Below are 21,270 nucleotides of genomic sequence, written 5' to 3'. Positions count from 1 at the left end.
AATGTAACTTATAAAGTTTCAAGTTACATAGAAAAAGTAACTTGAGTAACTTGAGTTACTTTTTTTCAGCGTTAAATTCAGAATGTACATTTGGTGTACATGAACAAAATATAATATCCTACAAAAAAAGTCACATGCCAGCAGAAATATGCCTCTCAACTTTTTATGTTTTATTTAAAAAAGGTTGACATTTTCTTTAGTAAACATCTGTGTTCCTAAAATAAAGTTAAAAAATAAGAAAATGATGATCTGCTGAGGACATTTGATCGTCAGTCTTAACTAAACTTAAATGTGAAATTATAACTTCGCTTGTAACTTCTTGTAACTTGAGCCATAAATGACCCAAAAAGTATCTCAGTTACTTGGCGAGTTACAGAAATATGAATGTAACTACAGCAAAATGTAACTTAGTTTCGTAATTCAGTTACATGTAACTTTAACTTCCCCAACACTGATCATGAGTGCATGATTTCTTTTATTGAGTAAGGGGCTGCATGGGAGGGTCTGCTTACCAGACGTGGTCAAAACTGAATCCACATTCAACTGCAGAACAATGTGACAGCGAGATATTTTTATGATTATGATTCCAGATCTCCTATGGGGGGTCGACGTTTTGTCTTGTGCGATTGGTTTGAGAGGTTGAAGCGATACATGTGGGTTCAAAAAATCTCTTGCAGACAAAGAGTTACAGATTGTATATGAACTCAAGCTCATTCTTATAAAACAAATACAACTGTTAATACACTGTATTTTATTTTTTATTTTACATTTTATCTCATCGAAACTTATCTTAAAAAAATATTAATTTAATACTGTGTGTGTTTTTTTAATAACAATTTATTTAAATTATTTCATATTTAACAATAATAATCTTACAGCACTGAAAATAGCCTAGGTACAAGGTCACAATGTGTCATAGAGTGACACATTGTGAGTCTGTAGATCGGTTTGTTGGGCGGCACTGCATACAACAAAGTATATCAAGCCTTTAAAATTCACCATTTCATTTCAAGCTTTCCCCCCACACTATGCCTAATAGTTCAAAATTCGTACATTTGATGGACTCATGGCATATCCGTTATTATTATCGGATATTATCCATATTTTTGATTTAACAAAGGTAAGACCAGAAGTGATCCATGGACCAGTGGTTGAGAAACATTGCCATACTGTATATGTCCCGGCTCCAGCTTACGTAACAGAGCTGTCGAGCAGTGGTGTAAAGTAACAAAGTACATTTATATAAATACTGTACTTAAGTACAATTTGGAGGTATTTGTACGTTACTTGAGTATATCCAATTTCCAATACTTTTACTTCTAGTCCACTACATCTTGGATCCAAATATTGTACTTTTACTCCAATACATGTATTTGAAAACTTTAGTTACTAGTTACTTTGCAGGTATAAATTATAATATTATAAAACATACATAAACCACTTTAGTCCTATTTTATACCTTGACTATTTGAAAATAGCCGAACTACAAGCTCACAACGCGTCGCAACGCGTTGTGAGCTTGTAGATCGGCTATTTTCCAACATTTAGTACTTTTAATTTTGATGCTTTAAGTACATTTGGCCAACACTTTCATACTTTTACTCAAGTACATTTTGAATTCCGGCCTTTAACTTGCAACAGAGAAGTTCTATATTGCAGTATTGACACTTTTTACTTAAGTAAAACATGGGAGTACTTTTTCCACCACTGCTGTCGAGCCCCGTCACCGCCACCAGACCGCTTATTGACGATCGTCTGACCGAGATCTTTTATCCGTCGCTCCTTCCAGCTTCTAATCTGAGTGTGACTGCAGTGCTTTTGTGGATTTGGCCGATAGACTTTGGAGTCGTCACCCCCAATCCATCAGATCAGCTTAATCGGCTAACTGCTTCAAGCAGCATCTAAAAACACGTCTTCATAGATCAGCCTCTTTATTATAAATGTTTGGGGTTCCGTGCTCGTTGGGGACATTTTCCCTTGCTTGTTTTGCTGTAACGTTCGCCTGTCATGTGTTTGTTTTTGATTCTACGCGGACTTCTGTTTGAATATCTCTGTTCTGTTATGTGTAGTGCTATGATCCACCCATTTAGGCCTAGAATTATTGAATGCTTTAACCAGTGAAAAATAGCAGATATACAAGCTCACAGCGCGGCACTGAGTGCCGCGCTGCGAGCTTGTAGATCTGCTATTTTTGAAAAAGTCGTGAAAATGTGTGCAAATCTTTGAATATATGTATTTTCAAAGCGAACGTTTGTAACTAAAATATTGCTTCTGGGTGGTCCCTGGAACTAAATATTTTGAGATGGGGGTCCGTGGCCAAATAAATATAATTTTGGGGGTCCTTCACATGAAAAGGTTTGTGAACCACTGACATGGTAGTCTCTCAAGAACAGACTAACTGAGCTCCAGTTAAGTGAAAAGGACCTTTTCTTTGACGATGGCTGGCCGCATTGCTGACATAGACAAACAGGTTTTTCAAAAAATCTTAGAAGGATTCATAAGACACTTATAGCAGATCTACAAGCTCGCAGCGCGCTTGTATATCTGCTATTTTTCAATAGTTAAAGCATAAAATAATGATACACAATAATGTGTACCCGTTCTAAATTTAAAGGAGTAGTGCACCCAAAAAATGACTTCTATCAATTACACACCCCACGAAGGTCGCATTCCTAAGTCAATAATTTGATCATCAGTCTGAACTCTAAAGGAGACTCTTTGAGTGTCCGCTGGTCATCAAATTATTGGCTTAGGAATGTGATAAAGACAAAATAAAATCTGCTTTGATTCAAGGCTTCATCTGCTGTGTAATTTCTTTTAAAGATATGTTTTTGTGCTTTTTATGCCTTTATTGATTGGACAGTATTCTGACAGGAAACGGGGAGTGACACGCAGCAAAGGTAGTCGGGATCGGGACTCGAACCAGCGACACGCTGTCAGGCTACACTGAGCCTATGTGGTGTGTGCCTGGACCGGTAGGCCAACAGGCGCCCATGGAGTGTGTAGAAAATAAGTAATTTTATTTTTTTGGGTGAACTACTCCTTTAAGCCATTTTTATACTGTCACATGGCGGAAACTGCCAATGTAATTCTCCCTCTATAACATTTTTAGGTATTTTTACTTTACTTGAGTGTTTCCAATTTAAAGTACTTTTACTTCTACTCCACTACATCTCGGATCCCAATATTGTACTTTTACTCCACTACATTTATTTGAACACTTTAGTCACTAGTTAATTTATAGTTTTGTATTATTATTACAAAATATACATTAACCACTTCAGCCATATATCAATGTTGGTCATTTGAAAACAACCGATCTACAAGCTCACAATGTGTCGTGATTGTAGTTATACATTTGAAAACTTGAAGTTAGACTTTGTTCACAATGAGTGCTTTTGCTTTTGGTACTGTAAATACATTTTGATGCAAATACTTTTGGACTTTTACATTAGTTAATTTTGAATTCCGGACTTTTACTTGTAACAGAGTACTTCTACATTCCAGTATTGATACTTTTACTTAAGTAAAAATTGTGAGTACTTTTTCCACCACTGGCAGCATGTGACGTCAGTCATCAAATTACACAATTTCAACTATTACAACTATTACACAATTTAAGTTTCAAAAAGAATCAAACAGATGTCGGAGGGGGAAAAAAATCTTTATTTTATTATCTCAAGCAAGATGATAAATTAAATAAGTTAAACAGTAATACTGATACACTGAAGAAGGCTGATAGCCGAAACGTTTGTTTCTCATCCATGTAATAATAAAGAAAGAAAAAACAACTCTTGCCACTGTGTGCGATCCATCCTCCAATGAAAACAGTAATACTGTACATTGATTTCATTTTCAAAACATTCCACAATTTCCACAGACTTTCACATATAACTAATTTAAAAGCTTACATGCACATAGCGCATACGTGCATTAACACTTTCAGTGGATTTGCTATTAAAAACACTAACATTAAATGTACACCTACACGCCTATGCTTTATCGACTTGCACTATCCTGAATACATAATTGCACATACAATGTGATTTAGCTGTTGTGACTATAAGGTTTATTGATTGATTGATACTGTAGCATCTAAACATCTACGATAAATCATATTGCTTCTTCATCTACAATTTGAATAGTCCTACCCGGTTTAGCCGTTTGTCTGTCTGGACGACAAACAAACAAAGATCTCCCCACAAACAACAATGAGGTGAACCAAGCACTGTCCTCCACCAGAAGAGTTAGACAAGCTGGTGGATATGGTACACCTCAAAAGACAGTATTTAGCCTATTGCCTGATGCCCCATTATCCCGCCTTCAGCTCAAGGAGGTTTGCTTTTAGTTCCTGAGCCTCTTGTAAAAGACGGCAGCGATGCACAGGGCAACAATACACACGAAGGCTAAAACTCCTACAGCTGCACTAAGCCCAGTAGACGAATTCTCACGGGTTTTCATCAGTGGGGCTGAGAGTGGGTGGCCGTTTTCTGGTGTCGTTTGGGTGACGATCTCTGGGGAGGTGATGGTGTGGAGGTTGGAGTCTGCAGTCTCATCCTCCTCTGTTGCTCTTCTTCTTCTCCTGCCAGTGTGGCATTGCAGGAAGGTGGGGCAGGTGCTGACCTCACACAGCCGGGTGATGCAGTGCAGGTAGTAGGTGGAGACGGTCTCGTTCTGCTGCTCCATGAAGCGGAAAGCCGGGAAGGAGAATTTGGCACTCTGGCTGACGCCGTTCTCGATCATGTCGGTGAGCGGGTCCCTGTTGCAGGGCATTATCAGGTTGAAGAAACTGGAATTGGTATGTGTGCTAGGAAGTGGGGAGATTGAGGCGTAGCACCGGTCCAAGAGCACGTTGTACTGTTCTGTCAAGTTGATGGCCTTCACCTCCACGTAGATAATTTTCCTCAGCTCGATTCCATTCTCAGGCAGCACCAGGGGCATTGAGTACCCGGCATCGCTGAACAGTTCCATGCGCAGGGTGCTGACGAAGCTGCCATTTTTGTCCTTCAATGCGATAGAGGAGGCTGACACATCGATCTGGGTGTTGTTGATCAGGTACTCTAAGGGGTAGGCGCAGGAGTAGTAGTACTTCATCTCTGCATTGTAGGTGATTGTCCCTGTGGTGGGATCAGAGGATCGCACAATGCCACTGATGTTGACGGTCTGGATGTTGGAGAAGTCTGAGAACACCCCTGTGCCGGCAGCGCTGGTGGTCCTGAAGATACTATCACAGGCATGGGTATTGTTCAAGGGGAAGCAGAAACGCACCACGGGTGGAGATACATTTTCATCCAGGGTTCCGCTGCAGGCTGGGTCTGTGTTACGGTTCGGAATCAACAGTGAGTGGTTGTAGCCGGTGTAGACGACAGGGCAGGCTTCGATTTCCAGACAGATGGTGTTGGTACCACATATCACTGCGATGTCGGTGTATTCTGGAAGCCTGTCTTGTCCAATTGCAGCACAGTCACTCCTTATCAGCTGACTGCTTCTTCCTATGATGGTAGCGACGATTAGAAGAATGTGAAGATTCATCTTGGCTGTATAGCAGTGGTCCGCTCCTGTGTCTGGAATCTCTGGATACCTTGTTTAGTCAGCTCTGAAGGCAAACGCAGGTTGATGCTGGTGGTGGGTGTTCAGGTGGGTGTTTTATAGTGTGTCTCCTTTGCCGCGATTGGCTCAAAAGAAGGTTGCCACGGACTGGTATATGTTAACAATTGCATAATTGTATTTTAAGGAGAAGGGCGGCAGCATGGATTCATACCCTCCGGGCAACAACCTGAAATCTGACGCATATCATCTTCCTAATATAGATATCTATGACCTGTGTCACAGACAGGCTACGCTGTCGTGAATGAATCAACATAAAGTACAGTAACCTACATATGATGAGTTCCTGAAGATCCTATACAAATCTACCGGATGGAGCACATTGTGAAATGACCCAGCTTTATTGACACAAACTTTACATATCGGTCAAAAGGTTTCCACTGTGTGGGTAAACTCCACTGTGTGAGTGCCACATGTCTGCGGTGAGGGTGGCAGAGATCTACAGAAAAATGAAATAAATAATAAACACATTCATACAATTTCCACTAGACAACTATTGCCAGTAACCATGGCAGAAACAACATGGTTACTGTATATGGACCCTGCTACAACCCAACTACAGTAAGTGAAGGTTTAGGTCCAGTAGAGATCATCTGGCTCAGACACAGACATTGATTACCTAATGACAGTGGTGGAAAAATACTCAAATGTTTTACTTATTGTAAGTAAAAGTGTGAACTCTGCAATGTAGAAATAATCTGTTACAAGTAAAAGTCTGCAATTCAAAATTGACTTTAGTAAAAGTAGAAAAGTATTGGTTTCGAGTAGAAAACCAAATGTATAAAAATATTTAGAAAATAGCAGTTCTACATTCACATTATAGATCGGCTCATTTTCATTATACTAGAAGCTGGGCCGCCCTTTGGGCGGCCCAGCGTCTAGTCGGCGACCTGGCCAACTCGGGAACGATGTAAATAGGGAATGAATGCCCCGCCCTTTAATGCAAACCCCATTATACCTGTTGTCATAGGACCCGTCTTGACCATCTGTTTGCCTGTGTCCATTTATGCCCATATATGGAGATATCTGTATCTGTCTGTCTGTCGGCGTCCATTTTATGTCCATATATGGAGATCACTGCAGATATAATCCTGGGTCCATTTTATGCCCATATATGGCCATATATGGAGATATCTGTCTATTTGCATCCATTTTATGCCCATATATGGAGATCTCTGTATCTGTCTGTCTGTGTCCCTTTATGCCCGTATATGGAGATCTTTGTGATTCTGCGTCCATTTTATGCCCCTATATGCCATATATGGAGATATATTTTTATCTGCGTCCATTTTATGCCCATATATGAGATCTCTGTCGCTTTTGGTTTGTTTCTTCTTTAAGCATATGGAGATATCTGTTTATATGCGTCCATTTTATGCCCATATATGAGATCTCTGTCGCTTTTTGTTTGTTTCTTCTTTAAGCAGAATACGCAGCCTGCTTAAATCTGCATCATTCAAGTCATCCTTCCAGTCCCACGCTTTGTTGCTTGTCTTATGTTTGTCTTGTCTCTTTTATTTTCTTTATCTTTTTTGGAGCGGACCCCATTAATGCAAACCCCAATATACCTGTTGTCATAGGACACGTTTTGACCATCTATCTGTTTGCCTTTGTCCCCACCCTTTAATGCAAACCCCAATATACCTGTTGTCATAGGACCCGTTTTGACCATCTGTTTGCCTTTGTCCCCTTATGCCCATATATGGAGATCTCTGCACACACAGTACCGGTTGCGGAAAACTCTGATGTCAGACATCAGCTCCGCATACGGGCATTCATTTTATGCCCATATCTGGAGAACGCGCGTGCCGGTGGGAAGAAGGGTTCTCGAGATACGCGGATTACATACATACATACACATTCACAGAGATTTTTTGTTGACTCATGTGGAGTACGTGATGTCAGAGCCTTTTATGAAGTGATGTCACAATGAGTCAGCGCTTGCGCCGGTTTCCTCCGAAACACCTGATGTCAACAATCAGCTCCGCATATGGTGATTCCGAACGTTTCGCGCCGGCGTACGTGATGTCAGAGCCTTTTATGAAGTGATGTCACAATGAGTCAGTGCTTGCGCCGATGTCAGATTGCCCATATGCCCTGCCCATATGCCCATATATGTAGCCCATATGGAGATCTGCCCATATGCCCATATATGGAGATCTCTGTATGAGTCAGCCCTTGTGCCGATACGTCCATTTATGCCCATATATCTGTGTCCCCTTTATGCCCATATGAGTCAGCAGTGCCCATATGCCCATATATGTAGCATCAGCTCCGCATAAGGAGATTCCGAACGTTTTGCGCCGTTTCGGAGAAAACGCGCGTCGGGTCGGGTCGAGGCCGGGCACTGCACTCCGCGCCGCGGCGGAGAACGCGCGTGCCGAATCTGAAGCCGGTGGGACGAACGGTTCTCGAGATACGCGGATTACATACACGCAGACAGACAGACAGACAGACAGACAGACACGCAGAGACTTCTCGCATTTATAGATAGATAACGTCTCATTTCAAATGGACAAATGTATAGGGCTGAAAGGTTAATGTGTGTAAAGTAAAATTACCGCAAAAATTACCTCAAAGTTGTACTTAAGTACAGTACTTGAGTACTCGAGTACATACAGTGGTGGAAAACGTATTTACATTTTGTACTTAAAAGTATCAATGCTACAATGCAGGGGACTGCTCATAAGTCCGTAGGTTCATTAGTCCGAAGGTTCATTAGTCCGAATTTAGTTAGGGCAACTGAGGTTAAGGTTAGGGTTAGGGTTAGAGTTAGGCTTAGTATTCTTAACAAATTCGGACTAATGGTCTGGAATTCAAAATATATTCAAGAGTAAAAGCACAAAAGTATTGGCATCAAAATATACTTAAGGTACCAAAAGTAAAAGTACAACATGTTTGAAAGTAGCAGATCTACAAGCTCATAATGCATCACAATGTAACGTGTTGTGAGCTTGTAGATCGGTTATTTTCAAATAGCCTAGGTATAAAATAGGGCTAAAGTGGATTAATGTATGTTTGCGACCGTAGGTCGCATTTACTACCAAAACCTCCACCGGCTGTCCGTCCGTCCGTCCCTGAGTCAGTCACACGTCACACGTCACACTTTTGCCCTGCTCATATCTCCACAACCGTTGCCCCATCCATGCCAAATTTTGCACACACACTCCTTACCTGCCAAACTACAACCTCCAAGGACCCCCGGAGCTCCAGGGACCCCCAGGTCCCTGGGGGACCCCCAGGTGTAAAAAAATGTCCCTCCGTGAGTCAGACGTCACACGTCACACTTTTGCCCTGCTCATATCTCCACAACTGTTGCCCCCATCCATGCCACATTTTGCACACACACTCCTTACCTGGCAAACTACAACCTCCAAGGACCCCCGGAGCTCCAGGGACCCCCAGGTCCCTGGGGGACCCCCAGGTGTAAAAAATGACCAAATGTGCAAAAATGACCAAATGACCACCCCAACGGGGCTGCTCACGGGGAATTCCTGGGGACCACCCACTCCTGGTGCTCCAGAACGGATGCAAAAGTGGTGGCGCCCCCAGTGGAGAACCCCCTCCACTGCAGCTCACATAAAATGCCGTAACTCGGGCTAGGAGCGTCCGGGAGAGCCGGGGCCGGTACCTATTCGTCCGCCAAGGCAACGCGGAGACCCCACCCCTCATTTCTCACATGGCCCTCTTCTAGCGCCACCTTCAGGCCGATTTTTAAAACACATTTTTGGACACTGCTCCTACAGTTTTTGCCCTAAAATCACGCAAATCGCTACACAGTATGTCTACACTTATCCCATCAACATGAATCTGTCCCATATAGCGCCACCTTCAGGCTGATTTTTAAAAACACATTTTTGGACACTGCTCCTACAGATTTTGCCCTAAAATCACGAAAATCACTACACAGCATGTCTACACTCATCTCATCAACATGGATCAGATTTTGGAAAAACATATTTTTGCCCTATTTGTGGAGATAGGCGACCTACGGTCGCTTATCTCCCGATTAGGGAGTCTTACTGGTTTACAGTTGAGTGAGAAAACAATGTTGCCCATTAAGTTAATCATCTGGGGACCCCCCAAAATTATTGAGGGGTCGTCATCAAACGATAAAGTCGACTTCAACTCAACTTTTTACTGAGTCGAGTCGACTTGCAAAAATCACAAGTCGTTAATGCCCTAGTGTGTGTGTGTGTGTGTGTATGTGTGTGTGTGTGTGTGTGTGTGTGTGTGTGTGTGTGTGTGTGTGTGTGTGTGTGTATGTGTGTGTGTGTGTGTGTGTGTGTGTGTGTGTGTGTGTGTGCGTGCGTGCGTGCGTCTGTGTGTGTGTGATCAAGAGAGAGAAAGTGTGAAATGTGTCTATATATTGTACCTATACGCCAGTGAGTGTTGCCTGCAGCTCTGCAAGATTTATGGATGTGTATAATGCTGGTTTGTGTGTAGACTAAACAGACGTGTGGATGGGTATGAGATTACTCTGTGTGATAGATAGCTGTCCCATGTGAGTTGGTGGTGAGTGCACTGTGCTGGGTAGACGGGCAGATAATGCTCTGAGAGCCATTGTGACCTAAACTCCATCTGACGCTGGATAAAGAGAAAGTGTGATAAAGAAGAGAAAGAGAAGGCCCATGGGCCCTTCTGACACACTGCACACACACCTCTGTTTACAGTAGCCTGTATTGTAATGCCTGTGGCCTGTAGTGTAAATAACACACTATGCATACCAGAGGTGGAAAAAGTACTCACATTTTGCAAAGTATCAATACTGCACTGTAGATGTACTCCGTTACAAGTAAATGTCCAGAATTCAAAATGTACTTGAGTAAAAGTATGGAAGTGTTGGCATCAAAATGTACTTAAAGTACCAAAAGTAAAAGTACTAAATGTTTGAAAATAGCAGATCTAAAAGCTCACAACGCGTCGCGATGCGATCCGTTGTGAGCTTGTAGATCGGCTGTGTTCAAATAGCCAAGGTATAAATTAGGGCTAAAGTGGGTTAATGTGTGTTTTTGCGACCGTCAGGTCGCACTTACTATCAAAACCTCCACCACCTGTCTGCAGGCAGTCAGTCAGTCAGTCAGTCAGTCCGTCCGTCCGTCCGTCCGTCCGTCCGTCCGTCCGTCCGTCCGTCCGTCCGTCACGTCACACTTTTGCCCTGCTCATATCTCCGCAACCGTTGCCCCGATCCATGCCAGATTTTGCTCACACACTCTTTGCCTGCCCAACCTCCACCCATCAATTCTCACATGGCCCTCTTCTAGCGCCACCATGAGGCCGATTCTTGCAAAACACATTTTTGGACACTGCTCCTACAATTGTTGACCTATAATCACGCAAATCGGTACACAGTATGTCTACACTCATCTCATCAACATGGATCTGTCCCATTTAGCGCCACCTTCAGGCCGATTTTTTAAAACACATTTTTGGACACTACTCCTACAGATTTGGCCCTAAAATCATGCAAATCGCTACACAGTATGTCTACACTCATGTCATCACCATGGATCTGTCCCATTTAGCGCCACCTTCAGGCCGATTTTTTAAAACACATTTTTGGACACTGCTCCTACAGATTTTGCCCTAAAATCACGCAAATCGGTACACAGTATCTCTACACTAATCTCATCAACATGGATCTCTCCCATTTAGCGCCATCGTCAGGCCGTTTTTTTAAAACACATTTTTGGACACTGCTCCTACACATTTTGGCCTAAATTCACGTTGCGACCTGACGGTCGCTTATCTCCCGATTAGGGAGTCTTACTGGTTTATAATATAATCATTTATACCTGTGAAAGTAACTAGTAACTTAAGTTTTCAAATCATTTTACAATATTTGCCACTGACATGTAGTGGAGTAGAAGTAAAAGTATTGGAAATTGGAAATACTCAAGTAAAGTACAAATACCTCAAAATTGTGCTTAAGTAAATCTACTTAGTTACTTTACACCACTGCCTAATGACTATTTTATTCCTTTCACTTTGTTTTTCTTCCATTCAACACTATTCACTAGAGAAACTAAAACTAACTCCATGTGGAAATTCAATGGATTCATCTACCAGTAAGACGCCCTATGGGTGAGAAGCTGATAATATATCGCAATAATATATCTATGACGTGTGACTTTACATTTGGCCAGTGCTTCGGACACATTCCAACACCCTTCACTTAACCTTACTGTACAGAATATAGACCGAGAGCGGCAACCATAACTGCGGTGTCAAGCGGCACCTGTGTGTGTGTGTGTGTGTGTGTGTGTGTGTGTGTGTGTGTGTGTGTGTGTGTGTGTGTGTGTGTGTGTGTGTGTGTGTGTGTGTGTGTGTGTGTGTGTGTGTGTGTGTGTGTGTGTGTGTGTGTGTGTGTGGGGACACCGGAGCTACATGGCAGGGCTCTGATCACAATCACATCATCCGTGCCCAAATTTGGAGAATCCGTACAGGTGTTAATAATACTTCATGTGAGCCTGGTGAAGTACACGTGGCTGTCCGGTAGTCTGCTAGATTAACTCTGTACAAACACACAGACCCTCTTACAGGCATTTTGGACAATGTTTGAATTTCTTATATATATTTTTGAACATTTTTACTTATAATGACATGCAGAAAAGCAGCGATCTATAAATTAAGTTATGCTGACTTACGTATCTCAGACTCACCACATCTCTTATGTGTAGGGATGGAGCTCGTTAATTTTTGTTGATAATGAGCACCTTATCGATCCTGCTTATTGAGCCGGGCTTTTATCGAGCCCACTATTGAGTGCTTTCAAATATTTTGTGGAAAGATGTGAAGACAAATTTTGAACAGAACTAGTAACTTTTTTCATTGGCCAGTTGTTGTGACTGTGAGTTTGTGGTTGACCAGCATCTATGAAGATGGCAGCTGACAAAAGTAACAAATATTATCATTAAATATCATTAACACAATCATTCATTAGTGTGCAATAAGTGTTAAATGACTTTATATTATGAATAGTACTCATAGCATATCCGTTATTATTATCGATATTTATTATCGATATTTTTGATGAATTTAAAAAAGGTAAGACCAGAAGTGATCCATGGACTAGGGGTGGGCGATATGGTGATAAATATCGTTGAGGCGATACAATGTCTCCACGATATGCCTTTTCATAGATATCGTATATATCGTGATACAATGAGGGAGCCTTATGAAAAATCCTTTTGAATTGTTAATACAGAGATTCATTGCAGAATTCATTTAAACACACATTTTTGTCTAAATCAGTAGTTCTCAAACGTTAAAATGTCAAGGTCTCCCGTTAACTGACAGTTTACAAATGAAACCAAATTGATTTCATTTGTATACTGTCAGAGTTACATACTTGTAAGGGTCCATTTAGAACTCCCAAAAGGAACCCAGTCTCCCTGGACCCCACTTTGAGAACCACTGGTCTAAATAGTCTGTTACTCCTTTTTCTTTTAGTTTTTGTTAACTTGTAGGTGGTTGTAGGCTACTGTTAAGTAACTTGAAAACTAACCATAAAAACCAACATGAAAAAGAATTGTGATAATATTGTGTATTGTGATACAGCTTGGGAAAATATTGTGATATTTAATTTTTCCATATCGCCCACCCCTACCATGGACCAGTGGTTGAGAAACATTGCCATATACAGTATGTCCCGGCTCCAGCTTACGTAACAGAGCTGTCGAGCAGTGGTGTAAAGTAACAACGTACATTTATTTAAATACTGTACTTAAGTATAATTTGGAGGTATTTGTACGTTACTTGAGTATATCCAATTTCCAATACTTTTACTTCTACTCCACTACATCCTGTACTTTTACTCCAATACATGTATTTGAAAACTTTAGTTACTAGTTACTTTGCAGGTATAAATTATAATATTATAAAACATACATAAACCACTTTAGTCCTATTTTATACCTTGACTATTTGAAAATAGCTGATCTACAAGCTCACAACCCGTCACCGCCACCAGACCGCTTATTGCCGATCGTCTGACCGAGATCTTTTATCCGTTGCTCCTTCCAGCTTCTAATCTGAGTGTGACTGCAGTGCTTTTGTGGATTTGCCCGCTAGACTTTGGAGTCGTCACCCCCAATTAATTAATTTTGCATCATATGATGCAAAATGCATCATCATTCATGCTGAAATACAAAAATTTCTCAAAACACAGATTGAACACAAAAAATAACTCAGGATTGTGTTGATCGTGTCCCAAACTCAATAAAATAAGATCTGGTTGTCCCAGAGGTGAACTGGCCCTTTAATCTGCTAACTGCTTCAAGCAGCATCTAAAAACACGTCTTCATAGATCAGCCTCTTTATTATAAATGTTTGGGGTTCCGTGCTCGTTGGGGACATTTTCCCTTGCTTGTTTTGCTGTAACATTCGCCTGTCATTTGTTTGTTTTTGAATTTACGTGGACTTCAGTTTGAATATCTCTGTTCTGTTATGTGTAGTGCTTTGTTACAGTGAGTTATGATCCACTTAAAGGAGTAGTGCACCCAAAGAATGACTTATTTCTATCAATTACACACCCCACGAAGGGGATTTAATTTTGGTCGCATTCCTAAGTCAATAATTTGATCATCGTTCTGAAGGAGACTCTTTGAGTGTCCGCTGGTCATCAAATTATTGGCTTAGGAATGTGATAAAGACAAAATAAAATCTGCATTGATTCAAGGCTTCATCTGCTGTGTAATTTCTTTTAAAGATATGTTTTTGTGCTTTTTATGCCTTTATTGATTGGACAGTATACTGACAGGAAACGGGGAGTGACACGCAGCAAAGGTAGTCGAGATCGGGACTCGAACCAGAGACACACTGTCAGGCTACACTGAGCCTATGTGGTGTGTGCCTGGACCGGTAGGCCAACAGGCACCCATGGAGTGTGTAGAAAATAAGTAATTTTAATTTTTTGGGTGAACTACTCCTTTAAGCCATTTCTATAATGTCACATGGCGGAAACTGCCAATAGATTGGTAATTCTCCCTCTATAACATTTTTAGGTATTTTTACTTTACTTGAGTGTTTCCGATTTACAGTACTTTTACTTCTACTCCACTACATCTCGGATCCCAATATTGTACTTTTACTCCACTACATTTATTTGAACACTTTAGTTACTAGTTACTTTGTAGTTTTGTATTATTATTGCAAAATATACATTAACCACTTCAGCCACATATCAATTTTGGCCATTTGAAAATAACCGATCTACAAGCTCACGATGTGTCGTGATTGTAGTTTCAAAAGATTTTTATACATTTGAAAACTTGAAGTGAGACATTGTGCACAATGAGTACCTTTGCTTTTGGTACTTTAAGTACATTTTGATGCAAATACTTTTGGACTTTACATTAGTTAATTTTGAATTCCGGACTTTTACTTGTAACAGAGTACTTCTACATTCCAGTATTGATACTTTTACTTAAGTAAAAATTGTGAGTACTTTTTCCACCACTGGCAGCATGTGACGTCAGTCATCAAATTACACAATTTCAACTATTACAACTATTACACAATTTAAGTTTCAAAAAGAATCAAACAGATGTGGGAGGGGGAAACAAATCTTTATTTTATTATCTCAAGCAAGATGATAAATTAAATAGGTTAAACAATAATACTGTACATTGATTTCATTTTCAAAATATTCCACAATTTCTACAGACTTTCACATATAACTAATTTAAAAGCTTACATGCACATAGCGCATACGTGCATTAACACTTTCAGTGCATTTGCTATTAAAAACACTAACATTAAATATACACCTACACGCCTATGCTCGACTTGCACTATTCTGAATGCATAATTGCACATACAATGTGATTTAGCTGTTGTGACTATAAGGTTTATTGATTGATTGATTGATTGATACTGTAGCATCTAAACATCTACGATAAATCATATTGCTTCTTCATCTACAATTTGAATAGTCCTACACGGTTTAGCTGTTTGTCTGTCTGGACGACAAACAAACAAAGATCTCCCCACAAACAACAATGAGTTGAACCAAGCACTGTCCTCCACCAGAAAACTTAGACAAGCTGGTGGATATGGTACTCCTCAAAAGACAATATTTAGCCTATTGCCTGATGCCCCATTATCCCGCCTTCAGCTCAAGGAGGTTTGCTTTTAGTTCCTGAGCCTTTTGTAAAAGACGGCAGCGATACACAGGGCAACAATACACACGAAGGCTAAAACTCCTACAGCTGCACTAAGCCCAGTAGACGAATTCTCACGGGTTTTCATCAGTGGGGCTGAGAGTGGGTGGCCGTTTTCTGGTGTCGTTTGGGTGACGATCTCTGGGGAGGTGATGGTGTGGAGGTGGGAGTCTGCAGTGTCATCCTCCTCTGTTGCTCTTCTTCTTCTCCTGCCAGTGTGGCATTGCAGGAAGGTGGGGCAGGTGCTGACCTCACACAGCCGGGTGATGCAGTGCAGGTAGTAGGTGGAGACGGTCTCGTTCTGCTGCTCCATGAAGCGGAAAGCCGGGAAGCAGAATTTGGCACTCTGGCTGACGCCGTTCTCGATCATGTTGGTGAGCGGGTCCCTGTTGCAGGGCATTATCAGGTTGAAGAAACTGGAATTGGTATGTGTGCTAGGAAGTGGGGAGATTGAGGCGTAGCACCGGTCCAAGAGCACGTTGTACTGTTCTGTCAAGTTGATGGCCTTCACCTCCACGTAGATCTTTTTCCTCAGCTCGATTCCATTCGCAGGCAGCACCAGGGGCGTTGTGTACGCAGCATCGCTGAACAGTTCCATGCGCAGGGTGCTGACGAAGCTGCCATTTTTGTCCTTCAATGCGATAGAGGAGGCTGACACATCGATCTGGGTGTTGTTGATCAGGTACTCTAAGGGGTAGGCGCAGGAGTAGTAGTACTTCATCTCTGCATTGTAGGTGATTGTCCCTGTGGTGGGATCAGAGGATCGCACAATGCCACTGATGTTGACGGTCTGGATGTTGGAGAAGTCTGAGAACACCCCTGTGCCGGCAGCGCTGGTGGTCCTGAAGATACTATCACAGGCATGGGTATTGTTCAAGGGGAAGCAGAAACGCACCACGGGTGGAGATACAGTGTCATCCAGGGTTCCGCTGCAGGCTGGGTCTGTGTTATGGTTCGGAATCAACAGTGAGTGGTTGTAGCCAGTGTAGACGACAGGGCAGGCTTGGATTTCCAGACAGATGGTGTTGGTACCACATATCACTGCGATGTCGGTGTATTCTGGAAGCCTGTCTTGTCCAATTGCAGCACACTCACTCCTTGTCAGCTGACTACTTCTTCCTATGATGGTAGCGACGATTAGAAGAATGTGAAGATTCATCTTGGCTCTATAGCAGTGGTCCGCTCCTGTGTCTGGAATCTCTGGATACCTTGTTTAGTCAGCTCTGAAGGCAAACGCAGGTTGATGCTGGTGGTGGGTGTTCAGGTGGGTGTTTTATAGTGTGTCTCCTTTGCCGCGAATGGCTCAAAAGAAGGTTGCCACGGACTGGTATATGTTAACAATTGCATAATTGTATTTTAAGGAGAAGGGCGGCAGCATGGATTCATACCCTCCGGGCAACAACCTGAATTCTGACGCATATCATCTTCCTAATATAGATATATATGACCTGTGTCACAGACAGGCTACGCTGTCGTGAATGAATCAACATAAAGTACAGTAACCTACATATGATGAATTCCTGAAGATCCTATACAAATCTACCGGATGGAGCACATTGTGAAATGACCCAGCTTTGTGGCACCATTTGAGTGCCACATGTCTGCGGTGAGGGTAGCAGAGATCTACAGAAAAATAAAACAAATAATAAACACATTCATACAATTTCCACTAGACAACTATTGCCAGTAACCATGGCAGAAACAACATGGTTACTGTATATGGACCCTGCTACAACCCAACTACAGTAAGTGAAGGTTTAGGTCCAGTAGAGATCATCTGGCTCAGACACAGACACTGATTACCTAATGACAGTGGTGGAAAAATACACAAATGTTTTACTTACTTTAAGTAAAAGTGTGAACTCTGCAATGTAGAAATAGTCTGTTACAAGTAAAAGTCTGCAATTCAAAATTTACTTTAGTAAAAGTAGAAAAGTATTGGTATCGAGTAGAAAGCCAAATGTATAAAAATATTTAGAAAATAGCAGTTCTACATTCACATTTTCATTATAGATCGGCTCATTTCAAATGGACAAATGTATAGTGCTGAATGGTTAATGTGTGTAGTGTTGTCAAAAATATTGATTTATCGAAAAGTATCGATTTTGAATATAGTATCGATTTTCAATTTGACTTTTCCATAGTATCGATAATATCGATACTCAGTTGTTACCTCTCTCGTTGGTTTAGGCCAACGTTACTTTTACGTGTATCCTTCCTACTTTAGCTTATTCCTAGTTATTTTAAAGGCCTATTTGTACTTTGAATGTGAAAACATCAAAGGCAGGCCTTTAAAGACTGCACTACCATCTACCTCAAGAAGTTCTGTAATATTTTTGCACTGAAATCGCCGTGGTTGGGTGGTATCGAAAATGGTGTCGAGTATCGATTTTTTTTTTTTTATCTCGTATCGAAGTTAAAAATCCAGTATCGTGACAAGCCTAAATGTGTGTAAAGTAAAATTACCTCAAAGTTGTACTTAACACATTCCCCGCCATTTTAACATACCTTCGTACTCTACGGTGCCTCTGGTCTCCATAGACTTCCATGTAATTCATAGTGCACGGATCATGCACACCCATGCCTAGATAATGCACCACGTGTGTCCACATTGCTCACAGCTTTCAAACAAAAAAATCCGAATGGAAATCCGTTCAGGCATTCATGAGATAGAAGCCATTATGTTTTCCTAAAATGTAAACAAAGATGGCTGCCATGTTTGATAGATGGGGTTGCTATGGGGGTTAAACATGCAATTTCGCGATTTCTATCATGCCTACTACATTTTTTGGGGTCAGAAAAAAAAATTGAAAACATTTTTTTTTTATGGCGGAAATCGGGCCTGGCAGGGAAAGACATTGAAATAATCTCGGGACTATCGGGCCTGGCATGCAATGAGTTAAGTACAGTACTTGAGTACATGCAGTGGTGGAAAACGTATTTACATTTTGAACTTAAAAGTATCAATTCTACAATGCAGAAATACTCTTTTAGGGTGCCCTCAGACCAAAATACCTATGAGAGTGGAATCCGCGTTCCACCAATGCATTTCAATGAGAGTGAAGCGGTTTCATGCCAGCAGAGGATTTCTGCAAAAAACGCTCATTGAAATGCATTGGGGGAACACTCTCATAGGTATTTTGGTGTGAGGGCAGCCTTACAAGTAAAAGTCTGGAATTCAAAATATACTCAAGTAAAAGTACAAAAGTATTGGCATCAAATTATACTTAAGGTACCAAAAGTAAAAGTACAACATGTTTGAAAGTAGCAGATCTACAAGCTCATAATGCGTCGCAATGAAAAACGTTGTGAGCTTGTAGATCGGCTATTTTCAAATAGCCTAGGTATAAAATAGGGCTAAAGTGGATTAAAGATGTGTGTGTGTGTGTGTGTGTGTGTGTGTGTGTGTGTGTGTGTGTGTGTGTGTGTGTGTGTGTGTGTGTGTGTGTGTGTGTGTGTGGACACCGGAGCTACATGGCAGGGCTCTCAAATTTGCTCAAATTTGGAGAATCCGTACAGGTGTGAATAATACTTCATGTGAGCCTGCTGAAGTACACGTGGCTGTCCGGTAGTCTGCTAGATTTACTCTATACAAACACACAGACCCTCTTACAGGCATTTTGGACAATGTTTGAATTTCTTCAAACATTGAAGAATTAAGTTATGCTGACTTACGTATCTCAGACTCACCACATCTCTTATGTGTAGGAATGGAGCTCGTTAATTTTTGTTGATAATGAGCACCTTATCGATCCTGCTTATTGAGCCGGGCTTTTATCGAGCCCACTATTGAGTGCTTTCAAATATTTTGTGGAAAGATGTGAAGACCGATTCTGAGCAGAACTAGTAACTTTTTTTATTGGCCAGTTGTTGTGACTGTGAGTTTGTGGTTGACCAGCATCTATGAAGATGACAGCTGACCAAAGTAACAAATATTATCATTAAATATCATTAACACAATCATTCATTAGTTGCAATACGTGTTAAATGGCTTTATATTATGAATAGTACTGTAATAATTCCTTGATTGCCTCTTGTCTTGATTGTTTAAACATGACGTCATGGGCCACTATGCTTGATAACAAGCTTGATAAGCCCAAAGCTTATTGATACTGGGCACTCAATACATTTGTTATCGAGTTTGTAGCGGGCCCTTGTTTTTGAGCTCCATCCCTACTTACCGCTATGTGTGCTTGTTTTTTCCAGGCGGGAGCACGGGAACATCCCCCACCACCTCCAGCAACGGGACCCCGTCTCCGTCCAGCGCGGCGGCTCACCTGCTGTCCCCGTCCTGCTCGCCGCCCACCTTCCACCTGGCGCCCAACACCTTCAACGTGGGCTGCAGAGAGAGCCAGCTGTGCAACCTGGGCCTGTCCGAGTACCCGGCCTGCGCGCGCAGCAACATGGCCGCCCTGCAGGGCTACGGCGGCCTGGCCGACGGCTCCTACGGTCGGCTGCAGGCGGCGGGGGGCGGGGCCGTGGCCTCCGCTCCGCCCTCCGAATCCTTCCTGCCCCAGAGGACGTCGTCCCTGATGGGCGGAGCCCAGGGAGGAGGAGGCGGCGGGGCCGCTGGGGCCAAGATGGACGCCTACGGGGGCCAGCTGCACGGCTCCTTCCCGGCCTCCCAGTTGCAGTACGTGATGCAGGCCGGGGGCGTGGGCTCCGGGTCCGGCTCCGCCTCCTCCTCCTCCGGCTCCTCCCCTTCCTCGGCGCACATGTTCAGCGGGAGCCATGCACACCACGTGCAGCAGGGCTCCTACAACGCCTTCTCCCTGCACAACCCTTACAACCTGTACGGATACAACTTCCCCGCCTCCCCTCGCCTGGCCGCCAGCCCCGAGAAGCCCCAGGGAGGCCTGCTCTGCTCCTCCTCCCCCGCCGGCGCCTTCGCCGAGCGCCAGTACCTGTCCAACGGCGGCATGGACGCCATGCACATGATCGGCGGCAATCCCACCGCCGGCCAGCAGGGCGGCGGTGGCTCCTGTGACGGACGCCAGTATGGCTCCTCCTCTCAGATGTCCATGCACATGGTGTAGAAACCCCCCACCCACCCACCCAAAGCCCCAGCCGCCCCAAAGATTCTGACATCATAGTCAACTAGACGCTCGCCTCACTGACTACCCGCCCGTGTCCCGCATTTGGAGAGTCTCGTTAGCTGAATCTGTAAATCTACAACGTGGTTTTAAACACGTTTACGATGTTGAGACGGAGCTTTTACAGGAAGAGTTTTTACCCCAAGGAGGTACAAAATGAATCATCTCCTTAAAGAAGGAACTCATCTTGTGTTTTGTTTTGTTTTGTTTTTTCTTTTCTTTGAATATAGACTCCGTGGCTCACAGACAACTATTTAATGATCACACGTAAGGACCTTTGCGTGTTACTTACGCAGATGAATTGGGACAACAGATCCTGGTTCCTTTTGCTGACTTTGAGAGCAAAGCCCTGAGGAGATGAAGTAAGTCAGGGTTTTAAGAGGGTGCTGCGGTCGCGGGCCGGGGGA

General features: G+C 42.5%; 3 protein-coding genes across 4 annotated transcripts in view; 1 reads left to right on the top strand and 2 right to left on the bottom strand.

The window, feature by feature from the left end:
* tbx15 (T-box transcription factor 15) overlaps positions 1-20,806 on the top strand; it is a gene marked incomplete at both ends in the record, with an annotated part of 70,567 nt that extends 49,761 nt beyond the window's left edge. For both annotated transcript variants that reach the window (XM_080753797.1, XM_080753796.1), the window contains one exon: positions 19,977-20,806. In XM_080753797.1, the coding sequence (XP_080609923.1) occupies positions 19,977-20,806 (830 nt within the window). The remainder of the gene's footprint in view (positions 1-19,976) is intronic.
* On the bottom strand, positions 4,345-5,532 carry LOC308308086 (zona pellucida-like domain-containing protein 1; the record flags this gene model as incomplete). The annotated part of the gene is made up of 1 exon (XM_080753455.1): positions 4,345-5,532. The coding sequence occupies one exon, from the start codon at positions 5,530-5,532 to the stop codon at positions 4,345-4,347; it is 1,188 nt and encodes a 395-aa protein (XP_080609581.1).
* LOC308308084 (zona pellucida-like domain-containing protein 1) lies at positions 15,742-16,929 on the bottom strand (the record flags this gene model as incomplete). Its single annotated transcript, XM_080753453.1, has 1 exon — positions 15,742-16,929. One exon carries the CDS (start codon positions 16,927-16,929, stop codon positions 15,742-15,744), a length of 1,188 nt encoding a protein of 395 aa, XP_080609579.1.
* Positions 20,807-21,270: the final 464 nt, after the last annotated feature.

This window comes from Nannobrachium achirus (assembly GCF_963921795.1).
Source record: "Nannobrachium achirus genome assembly, chromosome: 22".
NCBI lineage: Eukaryota > Metazoa > Chordata > Actinopteri > Myctophiformes > Myctophidae > Nannobrachium > Nannobrachium achirus.
Note: the sequence above shows the minus strand (reverse complement) of the source record. Positions and strands in the feature narration are given on the sequence as shown.